At 41.1% G+C, this 22,500-nt stretch overlaps 3 protein-coding genes across 6 annotated transcripts in view; 1 reads left to right on the top strand and 2 right to left on the bottom strand.

The window, feature by feature from the left end:
• The window catches only part of LOC135107861 (uncharacterized), a 10,385-nt gene extending 8,006 nt beyond the window's left edge, over window positions 1–2,379 (bottom strand). The window contains exon 1 of the mRNA XM_064018169.1: window positions 2,225–2,379. Within this exon, the coding sequence (XP_063874239.1) occupies window positions 2,225–2,282 (58 nt within the window). The 5' untranslated portion in view covers window positions 2,283–2,379. The remainder of the gene's footprint in view (window positions 1–2,224) is intronic.
• A 513-nt stretch (window positions 2,380–2,892) lies between these two features.
• LOC135107864 (baculoviral IAP repeat-containing protein 8-like) lies at window positions 2,893–6,431 on the top strand. Its single transcript, XM_064018171.1, has 4 exons — window positions 2,893–2,987; window positions 3,922–3,980; window positions 4,276–4,340; window positions 4,984–6,431. Exons 2-4 carry the CDS (start codon window positions 3,929–3,931, stop codon window positions 5,146–5,148), a joined length of 282 nt encoding a protein of 93 aa, XP_063874241.1. The 5' UTR covers window positions 2,893–2,987; window positions 3,922–3,928; the 3' UTR covers window positions 5,149–6,431.
• Window positions 6,325–22,500, bottom strand: part of LOC135107860 (cationic amino acid transporter 4-like) — a 25,633-nt gene continuing 9,457 nt past the window's right edge. For 2 of the 4 annotated variants that reach the window (XM_064018167.1, XM_064018165.1), the window contains exons 2-10: window positions 17,296–17,468; window positions 16,557–16,805; window positions 15,545–16,251; window positions 15,032–15,192; window positions 14,163–14,256; window positions 13,779–13,841; window positions 12,768–12,987; window positions 11,839–12,000; window positions 6,325–11,460 (exon numbers count right to left, since the gene is read on the bottom strand). In XM_064018167.1, the coding sequence (XP_063874237.1) occupies window positions 11,240–11,460; window positions 11,839–12,000; window positions 12,768–12,987; window positions 13,779–13,841; window positions 14,163–14,256; window positions 15,032–15,192; window positions 15,545–16,251; window positions 16,557–16,805; window positions 17,296–17,437 (2,019 nt within the window). In that variant the 5' untranslated portion in view covers window positions 17,438–17,468 and the 3' untranslated portion in view covers window positions 6,325–11,239. Of the gene's footprint in view, window positions 11,461–11,838; window positions 12,001–12,767; window positions 12,988–13,778; window positions 13,842–14,162; window positions 14,257–15,031; window positions 15,193–15,544; window positions 16,252–16,556; window positions 16,806–17,295; window positions 17,469–17,943; window positions 18,138–22,500 lie in introns of those variants that run through there. The other 2 variants (XM_064018166.1, XM_064018168.1) reach the window with 2 other exon arrangements.

The raw sequence follows: 22,500 nt of genomic DNA, 5'->3' as shown, positions 1-22,500 counted from the left end.
ATGGGAAAACACAAGCATATTTCTTTTCCCATAAAGCGCGCATGCACACACGCACACACCATCTTGACCTCACACGGGCAGGACGTGTGACCTTAGGCGCTCTCGAGCAGCCTCGGCCAGCTTGTTGGCTTTCCCCGCCCCTTAGTGATAGTGACCTCAGTTTTTTCTGTTTTCAACTTTTAGCTTTTAGTTTTAGGCTTGCCCTGGTGGGAGTGTTGTTTTTGTGAACACTTTTAGCGTGTGTGTGTTGATACATAAAGAAAAATGTGTGCTTCAGTGCAAACTTGCACTTTTCCACATCTTTTCATAGACGTCCAACCCTTCAGGAGGTAAACATATCACACAGGAAAGCCACAGAATGCTTGACTTCTGATCTTTCTAAAATTTCTGATTGGGGCAGAGCAAACTTGGTATTGTTCAATGCCTCAAAAACTCAATTCCTCCATCTATCAACTCAACACAACCTTCCAGACAACTATCCCCTCTTCTTCAATGACACTCAACTGTCCCCCTCTTCTACACTGAACATCCTCGGTCTGTCCTTTACTTATAATCTGAATTGGAAACTTCACATCTCATCTCTAGCTAAAACAGCTTCTATGAAGTTAGGCGTTCTGAGATGTCTCCGCCAGTTTTTCTCACTCCCCCAGCTTTTAACTCTGTACAAGGGCCTTATCCGTCCATGTATGGAGTATGCTTCACATGTCTGGGGGGGGTTCCACTCATACTGCTCTTCTAGACAGGGTGGAATCAAAAGCTTTTCATCTCATCAACTCCTCTCCTCTAACTGACTGTCTTCAGCCTCTCTCTCACCGCCGCAATGTTGCATATCTAGCTGTCTTCTACCGCTATTTTCATGCTAACTGCTCTTCTGATCTTGCTAACTGCATGCCTCCCCTCCTTCCGCAGCCTCGCTGCACAAGACTTTCTTCTTTCTCTCACTCCTATTCTGTCCACCTCTCTAACACAAGAGTTAACCATTATTCTCAATCATTCATCCCTTTCTCTGGTAAACTCTGGAACTCCCTGCCTGCTTCTGTATTTCCACCTTCCTATGACTTGAATTCCTTCAAGAGGGAGGTTTCAAGACACTTATCCATCAATTTTTGACCACTGCTTTGACCCTTTTATGGCACTGGCATTTCAGTGGGCATTTTTTTTTATTAGATATTTGTTGCCCTTGGCCAGTGTCCTTCCTACATTAAAAAAAAAAAAAAAGCAGAAGTACAATTGAATATTCAAACGGTCTTCACAGAAACAAGCTCTTTTCTGTATTTCACAACCATGTAAATACACCCACAGCAGAGAAAAGAAAAAAAAAAATGTCCAGAAGAATAAGTGAGCGAGGGAAATCTCTGGAGGGGAAAGAAAATAAGAATAAGGAGTCGGGTAAATATCCAGAGGGGAAAAAATAGTGGAATTGTGGAAATAACCTTAGCCTACAAATTTCTATACACTGACTGTTTATTTATCAGGAAAACATGATGCTTTATTCAAGTTTTTCAAGTAGTGAATATTCATGGTGTATTCATAGTAAATCCTGTCAGTTTTGTTGACTTCCTCTACCATCCTGCTCTCAACACTACCCAGGGCCATCAGCACAAGCTGGCCCATGTTCACTCCAGCTTAGACATTAGAAAGCACTCCTTTACTGTACACAATATTGGTCTCTGGTATTCCCTCCCAGAGTCTGTGGTTTCAAGTCCCAGTTTTGAATCATTTAAACCTATTTTAACGTCCCATCTTGGGAATTTAATACATGAATATTGTGACTAATATTATTTACCTGGATTCCTCTTTATTTGTGCTTATGATGCACTTTTTGGCCCTTCTTGTATAGTCGGTTTGATTTTGTGAGTGCTTGTGTTTTGTAAGGGCTGGTGCATCAACAGTGCAGCTTGCTAAGGCCCTTACTCCTGTTAGGGCCCCAGGAAGCCCATCAGGTGAGATCGACACAATGAATTTAAACTTCACGTAACCAAGCCCTCCGGTTAAAACACTCATGACAATTCAATATTATCCCAGAAAATGACCAGAAGAATAAGTGAGTACAGGGAATGTCCGGAGTGGTAAACGACCAAGGAGCAAAAATACCCCACACCCCACACTACAACAGGTGTGGCGTTACCTGCGTCAGCATCCACACCAGGAAAGGCGTGGCGGAATTCACACAACTTGCCCATTGCACTGTTCCCCTGCCTTACTGACTGCGCTAAATACTCACTTCTCGCTACCAGGTTCTGCAACACCACCAGGAGCAGAGACACCCGAAGGATGGACATTTTGGCAGTTACTTCCTTCTGGTCGTTTGTTGTTGAGTCAAGGGCGTTCCCGCAGAGACCATTCGTACATAATTGAAAGTGGTATTATTGATAATTCAATATCTGGTTCTTGCTTACTTTCCATACTTACTTTGTGATTTAATAAATACAAAGGAAGGAAATTTACGAATCTATAAACTTGAGAGAGAGAGAGAGAGAGAGAGAGAGAGAGAGAGAGAGAGAGAGAGAGAGAGTCTGCCTCGCTAGGCAACGAAGGTTTGGCGCACTTTTTAAATTTCGAGTAACTTTGTTGATGATACATAATTTTTTGAACCCTAGAACTTCCGAGTCAAATTATAGCATTACTCACTGCATTTTATTAGCACCTCAAAAAAGGGGCAATAAGAGCATGAACGAAGCATGACGGAGCCTTATCTCTGTCACAACGGCAAATAAAGATAAGATAATGTGTTCTGAAGCGTTTCCATGCAAGATTTTACAAACACACATTTAAGAAATATAAATGAATCCTAGATAGTTAAATAAGAAATTAATAATGGCGATGCTTCAACCTATACATAACCTATATAATTATTATAATGACAGGTGAACGAGCTAAGGTGGGAGATATGAAGGTAGGCACATATGTGACTAGCCTGCCCCCTCACACTGCCAGTCTTCACGCCACTGACTGGTGATCACTTCTCACTTCATCCCGACCATCAGGTAGGTCCTCCTAGCTCCAGGGTAGGGCTGGCTGGCACTGATTACATGAAAGTCCATCATACTGACACAGAAATGGTGAATAAAATTATGTTAATGATGTGTCGATCCTCCCTGGAAAGGATCATGTGTTATTATTATTATTATTATTATTATTATCATTATTATTATTATTATTATTATAGTTATTATTATTATTGACATCATTATCATCATCATAATAATAATAATAATAATAATAATAATAATAATAATAATAATAATTTTCATCCTTCTCCTCAGTCATATCATCATCATTATCATCGTTATCATCCACACTATCATTATCACCATTATTTTAGCCATCATCATCATCATCATTATTATCCCCACTATCATCATCATCATCATCATTCACATTTTCATTATCACCATTATTTTAGCCATCATCATCAGTCACCCCATCATCATCATTATTACCACCACTATCATCATCACCATCATCATCATCATCATCATCATGTATCTTTAACATCAAGTTGAAAATAAGATATCCTCTACTAAGGTTCTGAAACAACTTATGCTCTTTAAAATACTTACACAGCATCTGAGAATAATTTTAGTTTTGTGTCATGCTAAGGCCAAATAAAATAGGACCTATAGTCAACCTTAATTTATCCCTTTCTGATCTTCTTCCTGTTATGTTGAGGATGTTCCATTATTAAGCACTGTTCTCTACAGTTTGTGGGATCAAGGTAGACTCAACATGCTTAGGTGTGCTAATTAATTAAAATATTTTGTCATATTTCCACCTATATTCATCTTCAAATCTATGCTGACATACCATGCAGTACTTGACAATATTTCACATCACTACTGTACATGTCTGCCCATTTGATAATACAGTTGTCATAATGTGTCAAAACTGTTCCTTAACTTTGATCCATTATCTATACAGAGACTCAATGGAGCGGGAAGGGGCAATGTTGTCATCAGCCAGGCAAGAAAACAGCCCGGGTAAGTCAGTGCAGCAGCTTCAAGACAAAACCTATTTATCCTCCACTGTTCAAGAAAAGGAAAAAAAAGCAGACATTAGGACACTTTCTCCTCTGTTGTCAAAGAATATGTTCATGGAAAAATAAAGACTTATGACAATGCAGAGTAAGCATAAGCAGCATTAATTTCTGCACTAGTTGTAAAGTAGTACTTATATGATTACCAATGCATTTGGAAAATAGCAATTAGTACATTAATCTAGCCTGCATTGTGAAAATTCTTTTGAGACTGAACAATGCTGTCTTCCTGCTGACAGATACACTGGAGAATGGAGTGATGGAGCTAGAAGGGGAAAAGAGACGGTTGGAGAAACGACTGCAGGTAAAGCATAAATCAGTGCATTGTAGTACTTGTAAAGTCAGGTCTGAGTATTCAGTGCCTGGTAAGCATCCTATCAGGAATTTGTTGCTCAGCTACTCCCTTTCATGATCTTATGGTTAATCTTTAGATAAATTTATCTTAAAAGCAATAAAGTGGTAGCAAAGGTAGAATGAAATCCTTAATAAGATACATAACACACACATCTTACCAGTCAGGCCATAATGATATTGTAACAACTAAAGTAGAGTTCATCGGTCTCTTCCTGTTCCACACTGTAATAATTATACTTGTGTTTTGAAACATAAATTTATCTAAAGAGTAGCAACAGGGAAATTGAACCTTGACATTCAACATAAGGAAGTTTAATAATGAGACCATAATGACTAACAAGGTTTGTGTGGAGTTTAGTCAACACTAACTGTTGCCATTACAATCTCTCTCTCTCTCTCTCTCTCTCTCTCTCTCTCTCTCTCTCTCTCTCTCTCTCTCTCTCTCTCTCTCTCTCCACTTTTCCTATTACAGTTATCACATCATGTTTGTCACAGTTATGTAAGTTATACAAAAACAGAAAAACCCTCTTCAGAGGGGTCTATAATGAAACAGGTATTCTTGATGCACAGCTGTAGCTCCACAATGCTTGCAGGAGACAAAGGAGGTGCTGGTGTGCCGCGTATGTCTGGACCGCCCTGTGGCAGCTGTTTTCATGCCATGTGCTCACCTCAGCACCTGTGTCACCTGCTCTGCTTCACTCACCACCTGCCCACTTTGCCGCTCTCCCATCCACTATGCTGCCCCAGTCATCCTGTAATTCTTTATTTTGAACCTGGACGCTGCTTGTATTAAAAGTTTTCTTTTGGACAACACTAACATCAAAGATGGTATGGAGTCATTCCCTATTGCTAATTATGGTGCTAACACACAACTTTTCTTTCTTGGGTATTCTCATGAAGTGGTCATGATAATAGCTGTGGGTTCTAGTTAGGTAGATGTCTAGCTGACTAAGAGCACAAAACAGTCCCAAGATTAAATGGTTTAGCAGTAATTTACCAAAAAAGTTATATAATCACCAGCTTTCTTTCTGTAATTGTGATCAATGCATTCTGTAAAATTATCATATTTAAATCACTCCTAAATCCTGTTTACTAAAACACTTTCAGTGACAATGTGCAATAAGAAGCATAGCATACAGTTGCCATGTAGGCTGTGAATGTTCTAAATACATCCCAAACATTTATCATGAGTATTTTAATGAAGATAATATGGACTTCATGATCTGGAGTAATTTAATTCATATAGTCAAGCCTCACTCTCTCAAAGGGCTGTGACAAAAGAGCCTCCACCTTTAATTATCCATACATTCCCTTCTTGTTTAAGTATTCAGCCTCTTGGTGTTAGGAAAAAAAAAGAAAAAAGAAAAAAAAAGTTTGGCATTTTAATGACAAAACTTCACATACACTAAAAATGTGTGTGTGTGTGTGTGTGTGTGTGTGTGTGTGTGTGTGTGTGTGTGTGTGTGTGTGTGTGTGTGTGTGTGTGTGTGTGTGTGTGTGTGTGTGTGTGTGTGTGTGTGTGTGTGTGTGTGTGTGTGTATTTACCTAGTTGTATTTACCTAGTTGCATTGTACAGGGCACAAGCCAAAGCTCATTTTGTCCTGTCTCCATAACCATATTTATCCAGTTTCTCTTTAAACATGTGTACTCTGTTTGCCACCACCAACCACATCTCCCTTCAAATTATTCCAGATTTCAATAGTTCTATACGGGAAGCTGTATTTCTTGATGTCGCTTGAACATCCATCCTTCTTTATTTTCTTCCCATACCCCCTCGTCTGTCTCTCTTCCTCCTCCATCCGTGGTACCAAGTCATTTCTGTCTGTTCTTTCTATATCATTTGCTAATTTGTTCATTGTTATAAGGTCTCTTCTTTCTCTTCTCTCTTGTAGTGTTGGTAATCCCATCTCTTCAAGTCTTTCAAGTCTCTTCAAGTGTGTGTGTGTGTGTGTGTGTGTGTGTGTGTGTGTGTGTGTGTGTGTGTGTGTGTGTGTGTGTGTGTGTGTGTGTGTGTGTGTGTGTGTGTGTGTGTGTGTGTGTGCACTCCTTAAAACTTAAATAATGTCATACTGAATAAACAAGTGTGCAACATGAAATACAAATTTACACCCCTAATCATCAGTGAGCAACAATGCTATATCTCTCTCAATTAAATTGGTTATCTCTAAACCAAGCACATATTTATTTTATCACCATTCAGTTTGAGGCATAAGCCATATGATTCAGAGCTTTATTAGAGTGCATTGGCAAGGTTCCTGGCAGGGTTGTGAGTCACAGCTCAGTAGCTTATGTCCCATACTTATTCTGTACAAGATGATTAGATCTAAATCATCAGGCTAAATCATGAAAAGAGACAAGGCAAAATTGTCTTCACTCCAAGGATTTGAAGCCTGAACCAAGTATACATACTTTACACCCACATTAAACCTTTGTTTTCTTGTACAGTACTACTATTCATTCAAGCTATTTTTGGCAGCACTGGAGATGTCCAAATACATGTTTATTACTTTGTATTTTCAACTGTTAACAAGAATTTTATTATATATATACAGTTATATATGGATAATCCTCTAAGATTATAAAATAAAAATTCCAAAATCCATAAATATTTAGTATCAACATTAGATATACTATTCCACTATTTATATTATTTCCACCACTCTTTCTTAGTAAACATTCATATATATATATATATATATATATATATATATATATATATATATATATATATATAGAGAGAGAGAGAGAGAGAGAGAGAGAGAGAGAGAGAGAGAGAGAGAGAGAGAGAGAGAGAGAGAGAGAGAGAGAGAGAGAGAGAGAGAGAGAGAGAGAGAGAGAGAGAGAGAGAGAGAGAGAGAGAGAGAGAGAGAGAGAGAGAGAGAGAGAGAGAATTTTTTTTTCAACCATAAGTTGGTGGTTCATCTCACTTTTCTTTCTTCTTCTTTCACTTCTGTACCCACAACTCCTGTCTCTTGAACCTGTCCAGAACAGCTTTCAGAAGTAATCAAAAGTGAGTAAACATTATTTCTGAGGTACTATAATTTAAGAGATAAGGAAAAGTTACACAGATTAATTTTATTTTCTTTCTGCACATAATTCTGTTAATATATACAAATAAGTATTTATCTCTATAAGATCATTACACATATAAATAAACTCTTATGTACAATATATAGCAACATGAAACAGTAAAACTGTCTGGTAGTCCATCAACCTCTTTACAGTGTGTATGCATCCTTACAAAACCCCTGAATGATGGTCTATAAAGGCTCCTAGAGGTAACAACTTGAGTGCATTAATTTCCCACCAAACTGCAAGTCCCACAAAAGAGTATGAACAATCTCACAACAGGCAACCTTGCACCTTTCTAATTCAGACAAGTTACAGAGCCAGTGTGGGATTACATGCATCACTCAGCCCTTTTCTTTACTACTAAATATATATAGTGTTCTAGCAATATTCAGTTTTCTTTAAAGACCCTTGATGCAATTAACTCATTTATGTTGGTAGTCTTGTAGATCTTGGCAGAACTATTCAAAATTTAAGATCTATGTGACACCATTCCATCCCTGGAAATATACTCAGATGCTTCCATACCATCTGAAATTGTTCCTAAAATGAGAATAAAATGTCTTATACAACAATGAATTTATGACAGTTTTGCCATTATGTTTAAGACTTACACTGCAAATCAGGTTTATAAATCTAGACCCTTAGAGTTGCATTCAATCTTACATCAGCAAGAAAATATTTTATGTGACTACATTAATGAATATCAGACCCTCACTTCTTCAGCCAACAAAAGGGGCTCATGATTAATTACCACTATAAGACTGTACACAAAATAAAGGTTTGCACTGCATGATCATTATATATGGACCAACCTCTCCTGAAGAATAAGTTATGACTTTGTAAAACCAACCCAGCTATGATGATGATGAATGATGATGATTTCACCTATTATTAAGGCATAAATGAAAAGAATGGACAAGTAGATGGATGTCAATGCCTGATATTTACATACTGGGATGGCTCATCCTCTCTCCTTAACCCTGAGGTGAACCATGAGCTGCCTGTCACCAAACTAGATAAATCACAAATAGGAGGGTCTTTTATGAAAATTATTTTATAAAATTACGAGTTCTGGCTGATACAGTCACAGTTATGTTGTACCTATCTGTTAGTTGACCAATTATGTGTGGTGCTTATATTTTAATTGAGTGGAGGGAAAATAAAGTTTTGAAGGACATAATCCAAGTGGGATCACAGTATGATAATGTCATGACAACTGTCCTTTCAGTCCTGACTGCTTCTTTTTTGTTTAAGTCAAAATCAGAATAATTTGTGAATTTATTTGATACATTTGACAAGTGTAATGAGTTTGACTGACTCAGTGAGGGACTGTTTCAAGCTGCTCTTTAACCCAAGTGTTACAGATTATTTGTAAAGCTCTTTGTAAATGATCCTTACTACATTCCTTTGATGGGTTTACACAACCAGCCATTCTCAGTGTGGTACTAAGGTCTATCAGCAATTATGGGGCATAAGAACTGACATCAAAAAATATAATCCATGGGAGAATGGTTATGGAAAGGAACCCCTGTTGGTGCAGGCATACACAGCTTCTTCACCTTCTAATTGTTTAAGTACTAACACTTATATGCTGCCATCCACTGATTCACAGTTTGTTATCTGTTTCCATCAGGATATACACATGATTATATATTGTTGAAGAAACATATAGGTTACACAAGAAGTTATGTCAGAAATATTATACATCAGGAAGCTACCAACCCTCAAAACCTTAACCCATACTTTTCTCTTAAATAATTTGTTACCTTAAAAACATGGATTAAGTTGCACACAAAAACCAATTTGTTCTCCAAGAAATAAAGCTTGTTTCCAGTCACACTAACAGTACTTGATCTGTTATATGTGAATAACAGTATAATTGGCTTTTCCTGAAATGCATGTCTCAAAAAATGCATCCCATGCACATAAGCCAAAATCAATATCATAAAATGACCATCTTTATGTACCTCAGTGTTATAAGAATATACAATACTTATTCAAAATGCATAATCCAAACTTACTTGAAAAATGTCTACACCAAATTGTTCAATAACACAAAACAACTTTCAAAGTTCAAGTAATTTAATAATTCTTGGTGTTTAAGACTCAAGGCCACCACCCCATGCCCAATACATAAACACTAATCAACACCATTGAGTGTGAATTTTGATTAGGACTTACATACCTTCCCAGGCAACAGAAATCAACATAGTACATAGCTACACATACTTATTTGAGGAGAGCTTGAATATAAGACACAATATCAGTCAAGTCCAAAGTAGTCTCTTCCTTGAAATTATGCATAGCCTTTGTAAAATAGTTATTCTTAAAAAGAGTGACAACAGCACATTTACCAGCAATGTCATGACACCACAATGCCAGCCAACACCACAATGCTGGTATCTCTTATTATAGTAGGTGCAGAAACAGATATTTTTAAGGAACTTAATCATATAAAATACAGTACATTTTCAGATGAAAATAGTGACATCTGAGATACAAATAGTTTGCAGCTGGCAGTCTTGATGTATTTGTAGGAATAAAATTTCACAGATGAACCTCACCTATTCCTACTGTCAAGTTAGCAAAATGCCCTCCTTCTCCATATTCTAATGTAACATCACTCCATCAAGTTAAACTGATATATTTTGGAAAGCCCATATTTATTTTAGGCAGTAGCACCAATGTCCTCCCCTCTTTTATACCTAGCCTTTGAATAATAAGACAATTTTCCACATTAAGATATAATATTTAACTCTATAGAGCAGCAAATTATAGAATGAGTTAGCAAAGATAGGGATTATTTCATGATTTTTTTTGTTGCAAGAAAGGAACTTTACTCCTATGTACTCATAATGTTAATATTTTATTGAATATAATACACACTTATATCTGTTAACCGGTACCTTGATTTGCATATATGCCAAGTGTGCTTTTGAACTTGTATTAGAAAAAAAAAAAATGTGGAAACAATACTACGTACAGCTGAAAGTATCAGCTTCAAACAATGAATGTCATTGCAAGAGTTGCAGTGAATGTTTTCCATATGATGAACTGCTGTGGCAACATACCACAAAACAAGATATTTCTATTGACACATGACTTTTAGCCTCGCCTGCGCGTTACTGCTTGAAAAGTGTGCGTCACTATCAAGGGGAGGGTGGTTACAGAACGAAGTTTTGAAATATTCTTCACAGTTGGAGAGTCCATCCATTGCTATTGCACGCCTCTGGAAATACAATCATTCTTCCAGAGAAACGTTTAAAAACTTCAACATTGTTATCTCACCTATGGTGTTTGAGTAGCCCACATGTAACAAACACGTTTTGATAGGTCATATTTTGTTCTTACATTTTCTTTCCTCCATTTTCGTCGTTACATTAATCCTGAAGCATATCACGCCCCTTGACCGCAACGCCACGCTGTAAATTGTATTTCCCGAGGCGAAGAGCGTACCTTCTCGTTTTTAAAGAAAGGACTATCACATCTGTGAGCGCCTGATGAGTAGCGCACTGCCCTATTTCATCAAAAACTGATTCTTTTGCTGGTTTCAACTTGCACCTACGGGTAGTGAGTGCTGTCCATCACTTGCAGCATTCTCATGTCTGATTCTCTTCTTACTTAATACTTCACACCCTATATTCCTGACACTCGAGCCATCACTTGGAAAAAGAAGACCGGAACTTTAACCATCAACCACACTTAACTACCTCCTCACCTTTCATGGCGCGTCCATCATCACTAGCTGACGGCCATGGAGGGACAAGTCGGCACTTCTCACAGATCGTCGTTGCCTGCTTCATCCTGCTCCACTATGGGTTTCTTGTCTTCTGAAGCAGCAGAGGCGATCTTTGCCGTGACGTGAGACAGCGTATGTTGCACTGATCCGAACACAGTGTTGCCAGCTGGAGCGGGTTCGCTCAGCAATGTGGAGTAGCTGCTCACAGGCTCTCCTTCCCGGGAGTGGTGCTGGCCATACGCAAAGTATAGGAGCAATCCTGTAGAGAGAGAGAGAGAGAGAGAGAGAATTTCGTAGAACGTGACCACTTATAATAACGAAACTATCTTCCAAAATTCCAAGTATAATTACCAGTAATTATCAGTTAATTACTTCATATGTGACAATTATATTTGTTCATTGGTGACACATCCCGCGGGCGGGTTGGAAGAATACTGTCACAGTTTTCCCTACCCTTCGCAAAAGGAACGAAAGGGAAACCATGTATCATGCCCTGTATTTTTATTCCTGCAATGAATGCAGTGCCGTAGCTGCCCCCTTTTTAAAATGTATATCAGCATAATATCATTATTTGTTCTTGAAAGTTCCTCTTTATGCAAAAAAAAAAAGGAAGTAAAGTAAAAATAACACTTCTTACCCAGAACCATCCAGACGATGAAGCGCAGCCACGTCATGGGGTTGAGATGCATCATAAGGCCCACATTGAAGAAGATAGAGGTGAGTGGTAACAGAGGCACCAGCGGCACTCTGAACGAGAGTACCAATTCGTTTTGGTGATGAGCTGTTATTACCACGACACCTGCAACAGTGGAGGTCATAATATAACCCTACTCTTTCATCACCCCTGATTTGCAACAGCCAACCATCAGTTCTGTTACAGTCCCACAGAAATGCTTGAGAATCAAAAGGTTGTAATTTCTATGATTATGACACACTGTACATTCTAATGAAGTGAACATCCTTTCTTCTTTTCTTCCGTCTTCATTCTTCGTAACAAGAAAAAAAAAAATGGGTTCCTGACTAAAAAAAGTAGACGCCACACACGGAAAATGAAAATGAGACCGAACGTGCTGGCCCATGCAAAGAAAATACGCTCGAAAAGAAGAGGAAGAAAAAAAAAAAACACTTATTGAGACACGGCACTATAAATATACCGGCACCTGGTGTTATGCTCGCAGGTGATGAGCACTCTGCGTCTCCTTCAGGTGACACGAAGTAGCCCACACATAGAGAAAGACTGCGCGGATCTTGGTTTTATTCCTATGCAGTACTCATCTTCTGCAGGCACGAGTAATTCTTCAAGAACCACTGTTTGACTCCATCGTTTTGACTCTGCCACTCCCTTCTTCCAACTCTCCCTCCTTATCAAAGAACATCTGCACCTGCTAACCTACTAGAAGGTTTGTAAATCTTGCCGTCTTTGACATTATATTACATAACATGAACGAAACCTTCATGAAAGGATCTGATAGGACATAACTGCAGAGAAGATGAGGAAGAAAAGATGATTATGATATGACAAAAAGTTAGTATTTGCATAATCCGAAAATAAGTGATCTCACTCACTGAATATAAGGGCGATGACGAGAACAACGGTGAGGATGACAGCCCACACGGCAGGGTAGGGCAGAGCCAGGAAGTCACTGCCAAACTGAAGGAGGGAGCAGAGGGCGGCACTGATCATCGTGAATACCACCACAGTCCACGCCACTACCAAGCCCGCCTCCCGCTGTCCTAATACTGGCAGGAGCCACCGGAACGTCGAACGCAGCTCTCCACCTTCGCCCTGTGCAGGAGAGAATTTGAGATGATTAGTGCAAATGGAAATCAACACCGAGGAATCTTCACTCTTCACCACGAACTACTAAAGATAATTGATACGCCTTTCCACGCGTGGCAGCAGGATCCAAGCGATAGAAAAAAATAAAATAAATAAATAGCACCAGGAACTCCGGCAGTAGAATGCAAGGTACTCTTGTAGGTCAACTCCAGAAAAGCAAACTCGAGCGACGATGACTACCACCGTAAACATCTTGTTGTAAGTTTGAGAAAAAGAAAACACTCGCGCATTACGTATTTTACACAAGCACGAAGCCAAGCGATACTCAAAGAAACCTCCCTCTCTCTCTCTCTCTCTCTCTCTCTCTCTCTCTCTCTCTCTCTCTCTCTCTCTCTCTCTCTCTCTCTCTCTATACTTGATAAATACTATTTTTTTTTTTTTTTTGTACTAAATTTAAGTTGTGCCTGAAAAGTTTCGGCTTCGAAAAGGCCCACATTTCTTTCTCATTATTATTCACTGTTATTATTTGTAATTTCTGTTAGCGGATATACATAAATTCTCTCTCTCTTCTCTCTCTCTCTCTCTCTCTCTCTCTCTCTCTCTCTCTCTCTCTCTCTCTCTCTCTCTCTCTCTCTCTCTCTCTCTCTCATCTTACGCAACATTCAGAATCAACACCATCACATGTACACGCTCGGTAGCACGACAGGAGGAAGAACACACGAGGCCCAAACTGTCAATTGCACTCGCTTGTTCATCAGTGAGCTTCCAAATTCCCGTGATAATACGTATGTACTCACGGGTGGATCACCGAGGACGAGGGAAGAGCACGAACCCAGAAGAGAGCACGTATCTGAGGAATACTGAATAAGCGAAGGATTACTGAAACGCAGGAAAGAAAGACGGGAGGATAGATTTTCAGCATGGCAAGAGAGAGAGAGAGAGAGAGAGAGAGAGAGAGAGAGAGAGAGAGAGAGAGAGAGAGAGAGAGAGAGAAAGAGGTTTTATTTCCAACAGCGTTACCATTAGTTAAGGGAAATGAGACGGGGGCGGAGGGAAAGGATAGCGGGCGGCAAAGTTGAGGAAAAAAAAAGAAAATAAATAAATAAAAGGCTATGTGTGCCAGCAGCAGGGATGGAGTAACTGCTTTAAAGGTACTGGTAGCAACAATTCCAGGTTCGTACCTTCATAGTATCCTCCATTGGTGTGGTGGGCGAGGGTGGACCCACGGGCGTTGGTGTGGCGATCTGGGTGTGCGAGGGACTCTTGATGTTGCACCTAGAGGAGACGTGCGCTCAGTGCCAGGGAGAAAACGTATGACCCTTTCGCATTTTCGGTGTTTTGTGTTTTCTCTTAGTCGTGAGGCCTTTGATCTGCTGGCAATCTCCTTACAACACCCCACAACTGATCTTCGGTCCTCTGATCTGCTAACAGTCACCCTACAATACCCCACTAATCTTCGGTCCTCTGATCCGCTGACGGTCTCCTTAACAACACCCCACAACTGACAGATTTTCAGCAGATCAATGGACTTACGACTGCAGGAAGACGGCACAGTGGAAAGTGAGTACGAAAGATTAGCTTACTAATGACCAGAAGTGCACGAGTGTATTTACTCTCTAGCCTTTACGAAGGAGAGCGGCACACACACACACACACACACACACACACACACACACACACACACACACACACACACACACATGTTCATTCGAAAGGTGTATTTCGATGTAATTACCAGGTAAAAACACTTGTGATTACGAACATTATTACCCTATTTTCTTATCCATTTTACAAATTATTCTATGCCATGTTATGCATGAATGATATTATAGAAATATGTTTACTTAGGGAGATGGAAAGAGGGAGAGTGTGAAGCGAGACAAAGAAGAGTGTTAAGGCGTAGAGCAAGCAACTGAAGGAAGATAGATGTATGGAAGGAGGTAGAGAGAAGGCAGTAAATGATTAGAGAGAGAGAGAGAGAGAGAGAGAGAGAGAGAGAGAGAGAGAGAGAGAGAGAGAGAGAGAGAGAGATGATGATGAGGGACCCTACCTTGAGGCCGGCTGATAACGTAGTATAATGACAGAGGCACTGACGATCGTGTATGCCATCAAGGTACCGATGCTCATAAACTCCACCAGCTTCTCGATGTCGAAGAGGAGAGCAATGAGCGCCGAGAAGAAGCCACACAATAGCAGCGTGATGATGGGCACCTGAATGGGGACACGGGAGATGAATAGCACCACAACGGGGCAAGGGAGGGACACGCAGGTGTGAATGGATGAATAGACACATGGGGGAGGTGAGTCCAATGGATGAAAGACGAAGCACACAATAGAATCATATTCTTAAACACTTCTGCGCCACACACCAACTATTTCCACAAGGCTTTAATTGAAGTAACACGTGTTTTTTTTTACGGTTCTAATGACAGATTGACAAAATCACTACGTTATTAACAGGAGAAACACTCTTGAGAGCCTGGCTAATCACTTATGTGGCCTTTGAAAATAGTTAAAATGAGAGAGAGCAAAGCATCTCTGAATATGGACCTTGATGACTCACCTTGGTTTTATCGGAGACGCGGGCGAGCCAGGAGAAAATGAGGCCGTCCACCGCCATGGCATACACGCACCGCGGCAGGCTGAACAGAGAGCCGAAAAGTGTGGTGGTCATCCCGCACAGCGCCCCGATGCTCACCACATACTTGGCCCACGTGGCGCCATGAGCTGCAAAGGCGTCAGGTATGGCGGCAGCGGGGTTGAGACTGTAATACGGGACCATGAGGGTGAGTGTGGCGCCCACTAGCACGTAGCCGGCAGTTACCACACTCATGGACACCAATGTGGCCCTTGGGATGGATTTGGCGGGTTCCTTGGCTTCCTCTCCCGCTGTGGCAATGCTGTCGAAACCAACAAAGGCGTAGAAACAAGTGGCTGCCCCGGAGATGATCCCAGAGAATCCGAATGGCAAGAATCCTTCGCCACTGGTCCAATTAGAGAAGTCAGCGAAGTACATGCCCACTACGATCACGAAGGTCATGACGCAAAGGTTGATGAGCGTGAAGATGGAGTTGAAGTACGCAGATCCCTTGACGCCCAGGGTGAGGAAGCTGCAGTACACCAGTGTGACGAAGAACGCAAGGAAGTCTGGGTAGGATGCCAAATATCCCGCGTGCATCTGTCCAATGGTTGACATCGTGAAGTTGCTGAGCGCTTTATCGAAGAAAGAATCCACGTAGCCTGACCAAGCCCGTGCCACCGACGCCGCGCCTGCAAACACACACACACACACACACACACACACACACACACACACACGTAAGGAATGACAGAAAAATAACGAATCACTATTACAAATTATGAACAATGATAATGATAATAATAATAAATGCTTAAACCATATCCAGCAAGTTAGCTTTCCTAGTAGAAGAATATACGAATATGTCAGACGCGGTGACTGTGCGAATAAGGAACTTCCATGACTGAGACTCATTTGGGTAAAGCACATGTAAAAACAGAACACCTTGACTCAAATCCTGCATATTAACACCCAAGTAAGAACACAGGACACCCACCAATCATGTGCTCCAGGATAATGTTCCAGCCAATCACGAAGGCCCAGAACTCCCCCACGGTCACATAGGTGTACACATACGCTGACCCCGCCTTCGGAACCCGTGCGCCAAACTCAGCATAGCACAGCGCTGACAGGAAGGAGGCGAGCCCGGCCAATAGGAAGGACAGTACGATGCCAGGACCAGCTGTATCCTTGGCCACAGTTCCCGTCAGCACGTAGATTCCCGCCCCAACCATGTGCCCGATGCCTGCACGCCAGTGAAAGAAAATGAGATAAGGAGGCTCACTCGAAACTCTTTCTTTTTCTTCTTCTTCTTCTTCTGAGAGAGAGAGAGAGAGAGAGAGAGAGAGAGAGAGAGAGAGAGAGAGAGAGAGAGAGAGAGAGAGAGAGAGAGAGAGAGAGAGAGAGAACCACATTCTGAAACATTTCTGCGCCGCACCTCCACTATTTCAAGCCTCTAGTTGGAGCTACACTGATTTTCAAGGGTGTTTTTATGGTTCAACTCACAGATTAACAAGATTTTTACATCATTAAAATGAGAAACCGTCTTGAGAACCCGGCTAATCATCTTTGTGGCCTTTGAAAATTGTTGTGGTGATATGAAACCAAAGATTTTCTGAATACGAGAGAGAGAGAGAGAGAGAGAGAGAGAGAGAGAGAGAGAGAGAGAGAGAGAGAGAGAGAGAGAGAGAGAGAGAGAGAGAGAGAGAGACGTGGATAAGGAAGATAGTACTAACCAAGCAGGGTAATGTCCAGGGTGGAGAGACAGCGGCTAAGAGGCGTCTCCATGACTCCCGATGCCACCTTCTTTGTGCGCCACATGCGGTGCCAGGTGCCCCCCCACGCCTCCGTCAGCAGCCTCTGTCTTAGCCCCGTCATCTTGCTGCCAGCCTCCTGCAGCCGCTACTTCCTGCAGGAAAGGAGGACAGACTGTGTTACTAATATATAATGAGAGAGAGAGAGAGAGAGAGAGAGAGAGAGAGAGAGAGAGAGAGAGAGAGAGAGAGAGAGAGAGAGAGAGAGAGAGAGATTATAATTCATTTCTTTATCACGCCGTGGTAGCGGACAAAGAGCTCACAAGAATCGCATGACATGTAGGATTGGATTGAACGAAATTGTCTCATCATTTCTCGAACGACAACTGTGTCTGCAGGTAGCGGATAATGCAGCATCCTACCACGTCACGGAGGCAACTCTCTCCTGAGGCCAACAGACAGGGAGGTAGTGAAGAACGATATGCTATATAACTTTCAACCATACCTGAAATGACACCACTTGAATATTCACATTCTTACCTTTGAAATTTCAGTGGACACACACACACACACACACACACACACACACGATATTTCCGAAGCGAGAGTCTGGGTTTCAATGACCTTTACCTGATTTATGTCAGAACTCTTGTCAATCTACACCAGTCGGAATGCTTGACACGTTATTAATTAACATTCCTCATGTGTTGGTGTAATTTCCACTCTGCAGCTCACGGCAGCCTATCTTGCCAGCCTCCACGCACTCCAACACCTTCCCTTCCACTTCAATATGAGGCAACTGCGAGCGAGAGACAAGCTGACAGCTGATAACCAGTCACGGAATTTCTCGCCCCGTACTGCACTTCATCCTGCCATGCTGTGTATGTAACACATTTCATCCTGGACGCTCCCACACCACACCTCACCACCGCTGCACGGGTGAATCTTACCTTGTGAAGTCAGCACGTTATCAACCTTTCTCATATAATAAAACAGGAGAGGTTTTGTATGCCAGGCAGCGACGTTGAGTTTATAGAGGATATTCCTGACGGAGATAAAAAAGGATAAACGTTCTTAAACGCTCTCGTTTTCTTTCGTCTATAAACATTCCTTTATGCATCATTGGACCGTGCTTCCGCTTGTCCTTCACAGAGAAAATGTGTAGCTTCCAGACTCCACGAGCACAGCCTCCCCTCGCAGCCTGATCACATCATCACGGAGGCGTACAAGTATTGATCCCCCAGTATCTCACCGATGGCCTGTACTTATCTCGCTTGCATCATAAAGTTATTTTCGTGTTGTAATTAATATAATCCTCTCCACAGCTGTTCTTTTTTTGCTAATCAAAACACACTTGCATTAATATCGGTAGCTTTTTCAATTAAAATTATTGAAGCGATATTTTCAACAAGCGATCTCTTGCACCAGCTGGCTACACCCCACTGTATTGTGAGAGAGGCAGACGCTGAACACTTCACCCTCCACATCACCGTCGTGACCTACAACAGGTGGGAGGTGTGGCCACCGTGCTGGCGACAGGTCGATGTTGTGGCTCGCCACGCCCCGCTCCGCCCCGTCCCGCCCTGTCCCACACCGCCCTGCCTACTTCACCTGTCCCGCCCCGCCCCCCCACCCCCTGTGACACCTTTGACAGCAATGGTTAATGAGTTGGAACATTTTTATAAAATTTAAAGGCATATAAATGATCATTATTATTATTATTATTATTATTATTATTATTATTATTATTATTATTATCATTTATAACTTCCCCCTTGAAATACCCGAAAAGAGTCCAAATTAGCATCTCTCTCTGTCTCTTTCTCTTTTCTCTCTTCTAAAGTACTCATCATTTTGTCTCATTTCTTTCTTTCCTCCTTCCCCTCTTCTCCCTCTTCTTTCCTTCTCTCACCTTTGCTAAATACTCTACCTCGCCCAACACTCTCTCTCTCTCTCTCTCTCTCTCTCTCTCTCTCTCACCAGGTAATCAGCTCTTGGCAGGTGTCAAGATGAATGCGTCGCCGCAGAGAGGCATTCATAGAGGTCTGAGTGTCATGTACTTATTAGCTGCTGCAACGCGGTGTGTTCGCCACGTCACTGTGGAGCTCAACTTCATATCATACACTTTTATAAAAATTTACCAAGATTCTCGCCTAAGTTTTCCATGCGTTTTTCTCTATACATCTCCTTTTCTAATCACATTTCCTTTTATTATCTGTTTATCAAATAAGTGGGCCTTTTTTTGGGGGGGCTCTTGGCCAGTGGCACTCTTACATAAAAAATAAAAATCTATCAGAAAAAGGTGCATACGTATGTTAGTACTTTCAAGTAAATATTATGTGAAGAGACAGTCCCTTGTGCCGTCAGTTGAAGCATTACAATTTTAACGAATCACTGTTACAAGGTGACCCGCAAGTCGTGTGGGTCTTCCAGAGGCAGCCTCCTTGGGCGCGAGCATTGGAGGTTGGCTAAATTTGGCGCGCGTCCCAGACCAAGCACTTCCACCATCCCCTTTAACATTCCTCCTGTCTCTGCTTCTGCCTCCCTTCATATAAGTTTTTGGGGAGGTAACGTAACATGCATCGTCCTGCCCTGTGGGTGACACGGTTCCCGCCACACTCCCTATCACTCCCTCCCCGTGCCACCCCATCCCTGCCTCGTCATTCCTTCCGCTGTAATAACAAGTCAGCCACATCTCTCATCCCGCTCCGGGAGTGAGTCACCGAGCGAGGCAACCGAATCTGTATCTTTTTTTTTTTATTTTATTTTATTTTTTTTATTATTATATTTGGGCACAAATGAAAGAAAGAAATTGATGAAGGAAATAAAGGAAAGATTGGAAGAAGAAAAAGAAGAGAAGAAAAAAGAGAAGATAATGATGATGATGATGATGATGATGATGATGGTGAAATGTATAGAAAACAATAACAACAACAACAACAACAACAACAACAACAACATCAGCATCATCATCACCATCACCATCACCGACGTCGCCATCATCACCGTCATCATTATCAGTAACATCAACAGAAGCAACACCAGTAGCAACAGCAGCAGCAGGAACAACAACAACAACAATAACAACAACAACAACAAATTACAAAAAAAAAAGAAAAAAAAACGCATTAACAACAACAAGAATACAACATGAAAAGAAACGAGAACATTAACAATACAGAGAATGAAAAGAGAGAGAGAAAAAAAAATAAGAAAGCGAACAGGAATAAGATGAACACGAGGTGAGTTTTCTCTCGCATCTGCCTGACCGTCAGTTAAGAAAGAAGAGCTTGTCATCTTTTGAATCATAACTTCCTTCACTCACTAGGAGAAATAAAACGTAAATCTTTCTAAATCAGCAAATCCCCTCAGTCAGTTTCTGTGACTGTGCGAAGGTCATCCACAAGTTTTAACTGCTTCCTGTAGTTTTTGGGATGATGGCGAGAACTCTGTGAATGAGCCTTGTATCAAAATGCTCGCGAAATGATACCAAAGATTAAAAACTTGACTTATTTCTGACCTAAATGATTTCTTTCGTGCTGTTTCTCCCATTTTACTGACGAAATGTTGGAGAAATATTAAGTAAGTTATTTCTTCGTGTATAAACAACGCAAGTGTGTGACATTTTGATCACGGCAAGGCGAGTCACGGTTACGAAATCTGCGAAAATGAAAGCAAAATTAATCTCATCGCAAAAAAAAAAAAAAGTAAGATGAATAGCACGAAGGAACGAAGAAATCAATAAGAAAGAAGGAGAGCAAAGTAAGCGAGATGGTCAGGCCAGCGATAAGGATCAAGAAATTAATAAATAAGGCTACGAGTCACGAAGTATCGTACTGGAGGCGATATGCAGGCCAGGAGAGCATGAGGTGTGAGGCAGTGACGGCGGTGTGTGTGTGTGTGTATGTGTGTGTGTGTGTATGTGTGTGTGTCTTACATCATCCACTCTCACCAATAAATGACACGTCCACATGTGTGAAAAAACAAATATGGTGCGAGTATACAGTCAACCAGGTAGCATACACAGTCATCACCATCACCACCATCATCATCACTATCGTAATTATGTTCAGTTCTACCGAGTATACCTCCAAGCTCTGCTCCATTTTTGTCTATAATTATAATATTTAAATAGCAACGCTCATTAAGTAGAGCAGGTGTTGCGACGAGGCCAGGTGCAGCGAGTAGCCAGCACAGGTGGAGGGAGTATCGTCATGGTGTGGAAGAGGGGGCCGAGGAGGTGTGATGGTGAATGGGAATCGGGAGAGTGGAGAGGTGTAAATGTGGTGGCGAGTAGGGAAGACAGGGCAGATGTTTGGGAACAGCAATGGGTCAGCACTCCTACATAAGTTCCCTTCTTAAGTAACCTCGTAAATAGTCAGTCTACGAGTCTCTTGATATATTCTACGATATATAATTGTTAGAGAGGTGAAGAATGAGAGAGGGATATGGTCGAGGTCTTCAAGATGCATAAAGAACGCAAGTATAATAAAGGATGCGTAGGCAAAATAACCTCAGTGATAACAATATACATAAGACAAGAAATTATGGATTCAAGCTTCAGTAAGTTAATTAAAAACATAAAAAGAGAGAATTGCTTCCCAGAGATGATGATAGGTGACTGGAACAGACTCAGTTACAGGTTAATTGTTAACGCACAATCAATAGGGAACTTTAAGAGAAGATTACATAAACTTATTGACAAGGATGATAGATGAGAGAAGTAAGTTTACGTATATGCAGACATTACATGAGAACTGTCACGTGTCAGCCAACTAGCTTTTCACATCTTTCCATTAAGGTCTTGTTGTTATATTCTTATAATGTTATCAGACGGGAACCACAATCACCAAACACTCCCTTTCCATCCCTTCCTTTTCCTTCATTTGGTATTATGCATCAAGAAGATGTTTGGGAAGCACTCGTAGTCAACAGACCCCTCCCTTCCCTTCCCTTAAATAACGTCTCACTTAATATGCATGATCCCGCCTGTCACGCCATCTTCACCCACACGCCCGTACATTCAGTTCTTGGCTTCTTTTCCTTCGTTCGCTGATCATCACCTTCGTCTTCCGTTTAATTCGCAAAAAAGACACGAGCCAAGAACAATGAAAGATATTTACGAAAATGCCATATGTTCCCTCAATAAGAGACAAGTTTCTTCGAGACAAGGAACAACTTTAGTTC

Source organism: Scylla paramamosain, chromosome 16 (assembly GCF_035594125.1).
Source record: "Scylla paramamosain isolate STU-SP2022 chromosome 16, ASM3559412v1, whole genome shotgun sequence".
NCBI lineage: Eukaryota > Metazoa > Arthropoda > Malacostraca > Decapoda > Portunidae > Scylla > Scylla paramamosain.
The sequence above is the reverse complement of the archived record's forward strand: the minus strand, read 5'-3'. Positions and strand labels throughout refer to the sequence as shown.

What these genes read in the sequence shown, in the direction of transcription:
- LOC135107864 (XM_064018171.1), top strand. Translation starts at nt 3,929, where the DNA reads ATGGAGCGGGAAGGGGCAATGTTGTCATCAGCCAGGCAAGAAAACAGC. An exon ending in CAGGCAAGAAAACAGCCCGG is followed by an intron (nt 3,981 to 4,275) that starts GTAAGTCAGTGC and finishes TCCTGCTGACAG; the next exon opens with ATACACTGGAGAATGGAGTG. An exon ending in GGTTGGAGAAACGACTGCAG is followed by an intron (nt 4,341 to 4,983) that starts GTAAAGCATAAA and finishes CAATGCTTGCAG; the next exon opens with GAGACAAAGGAGGTGCTGGT.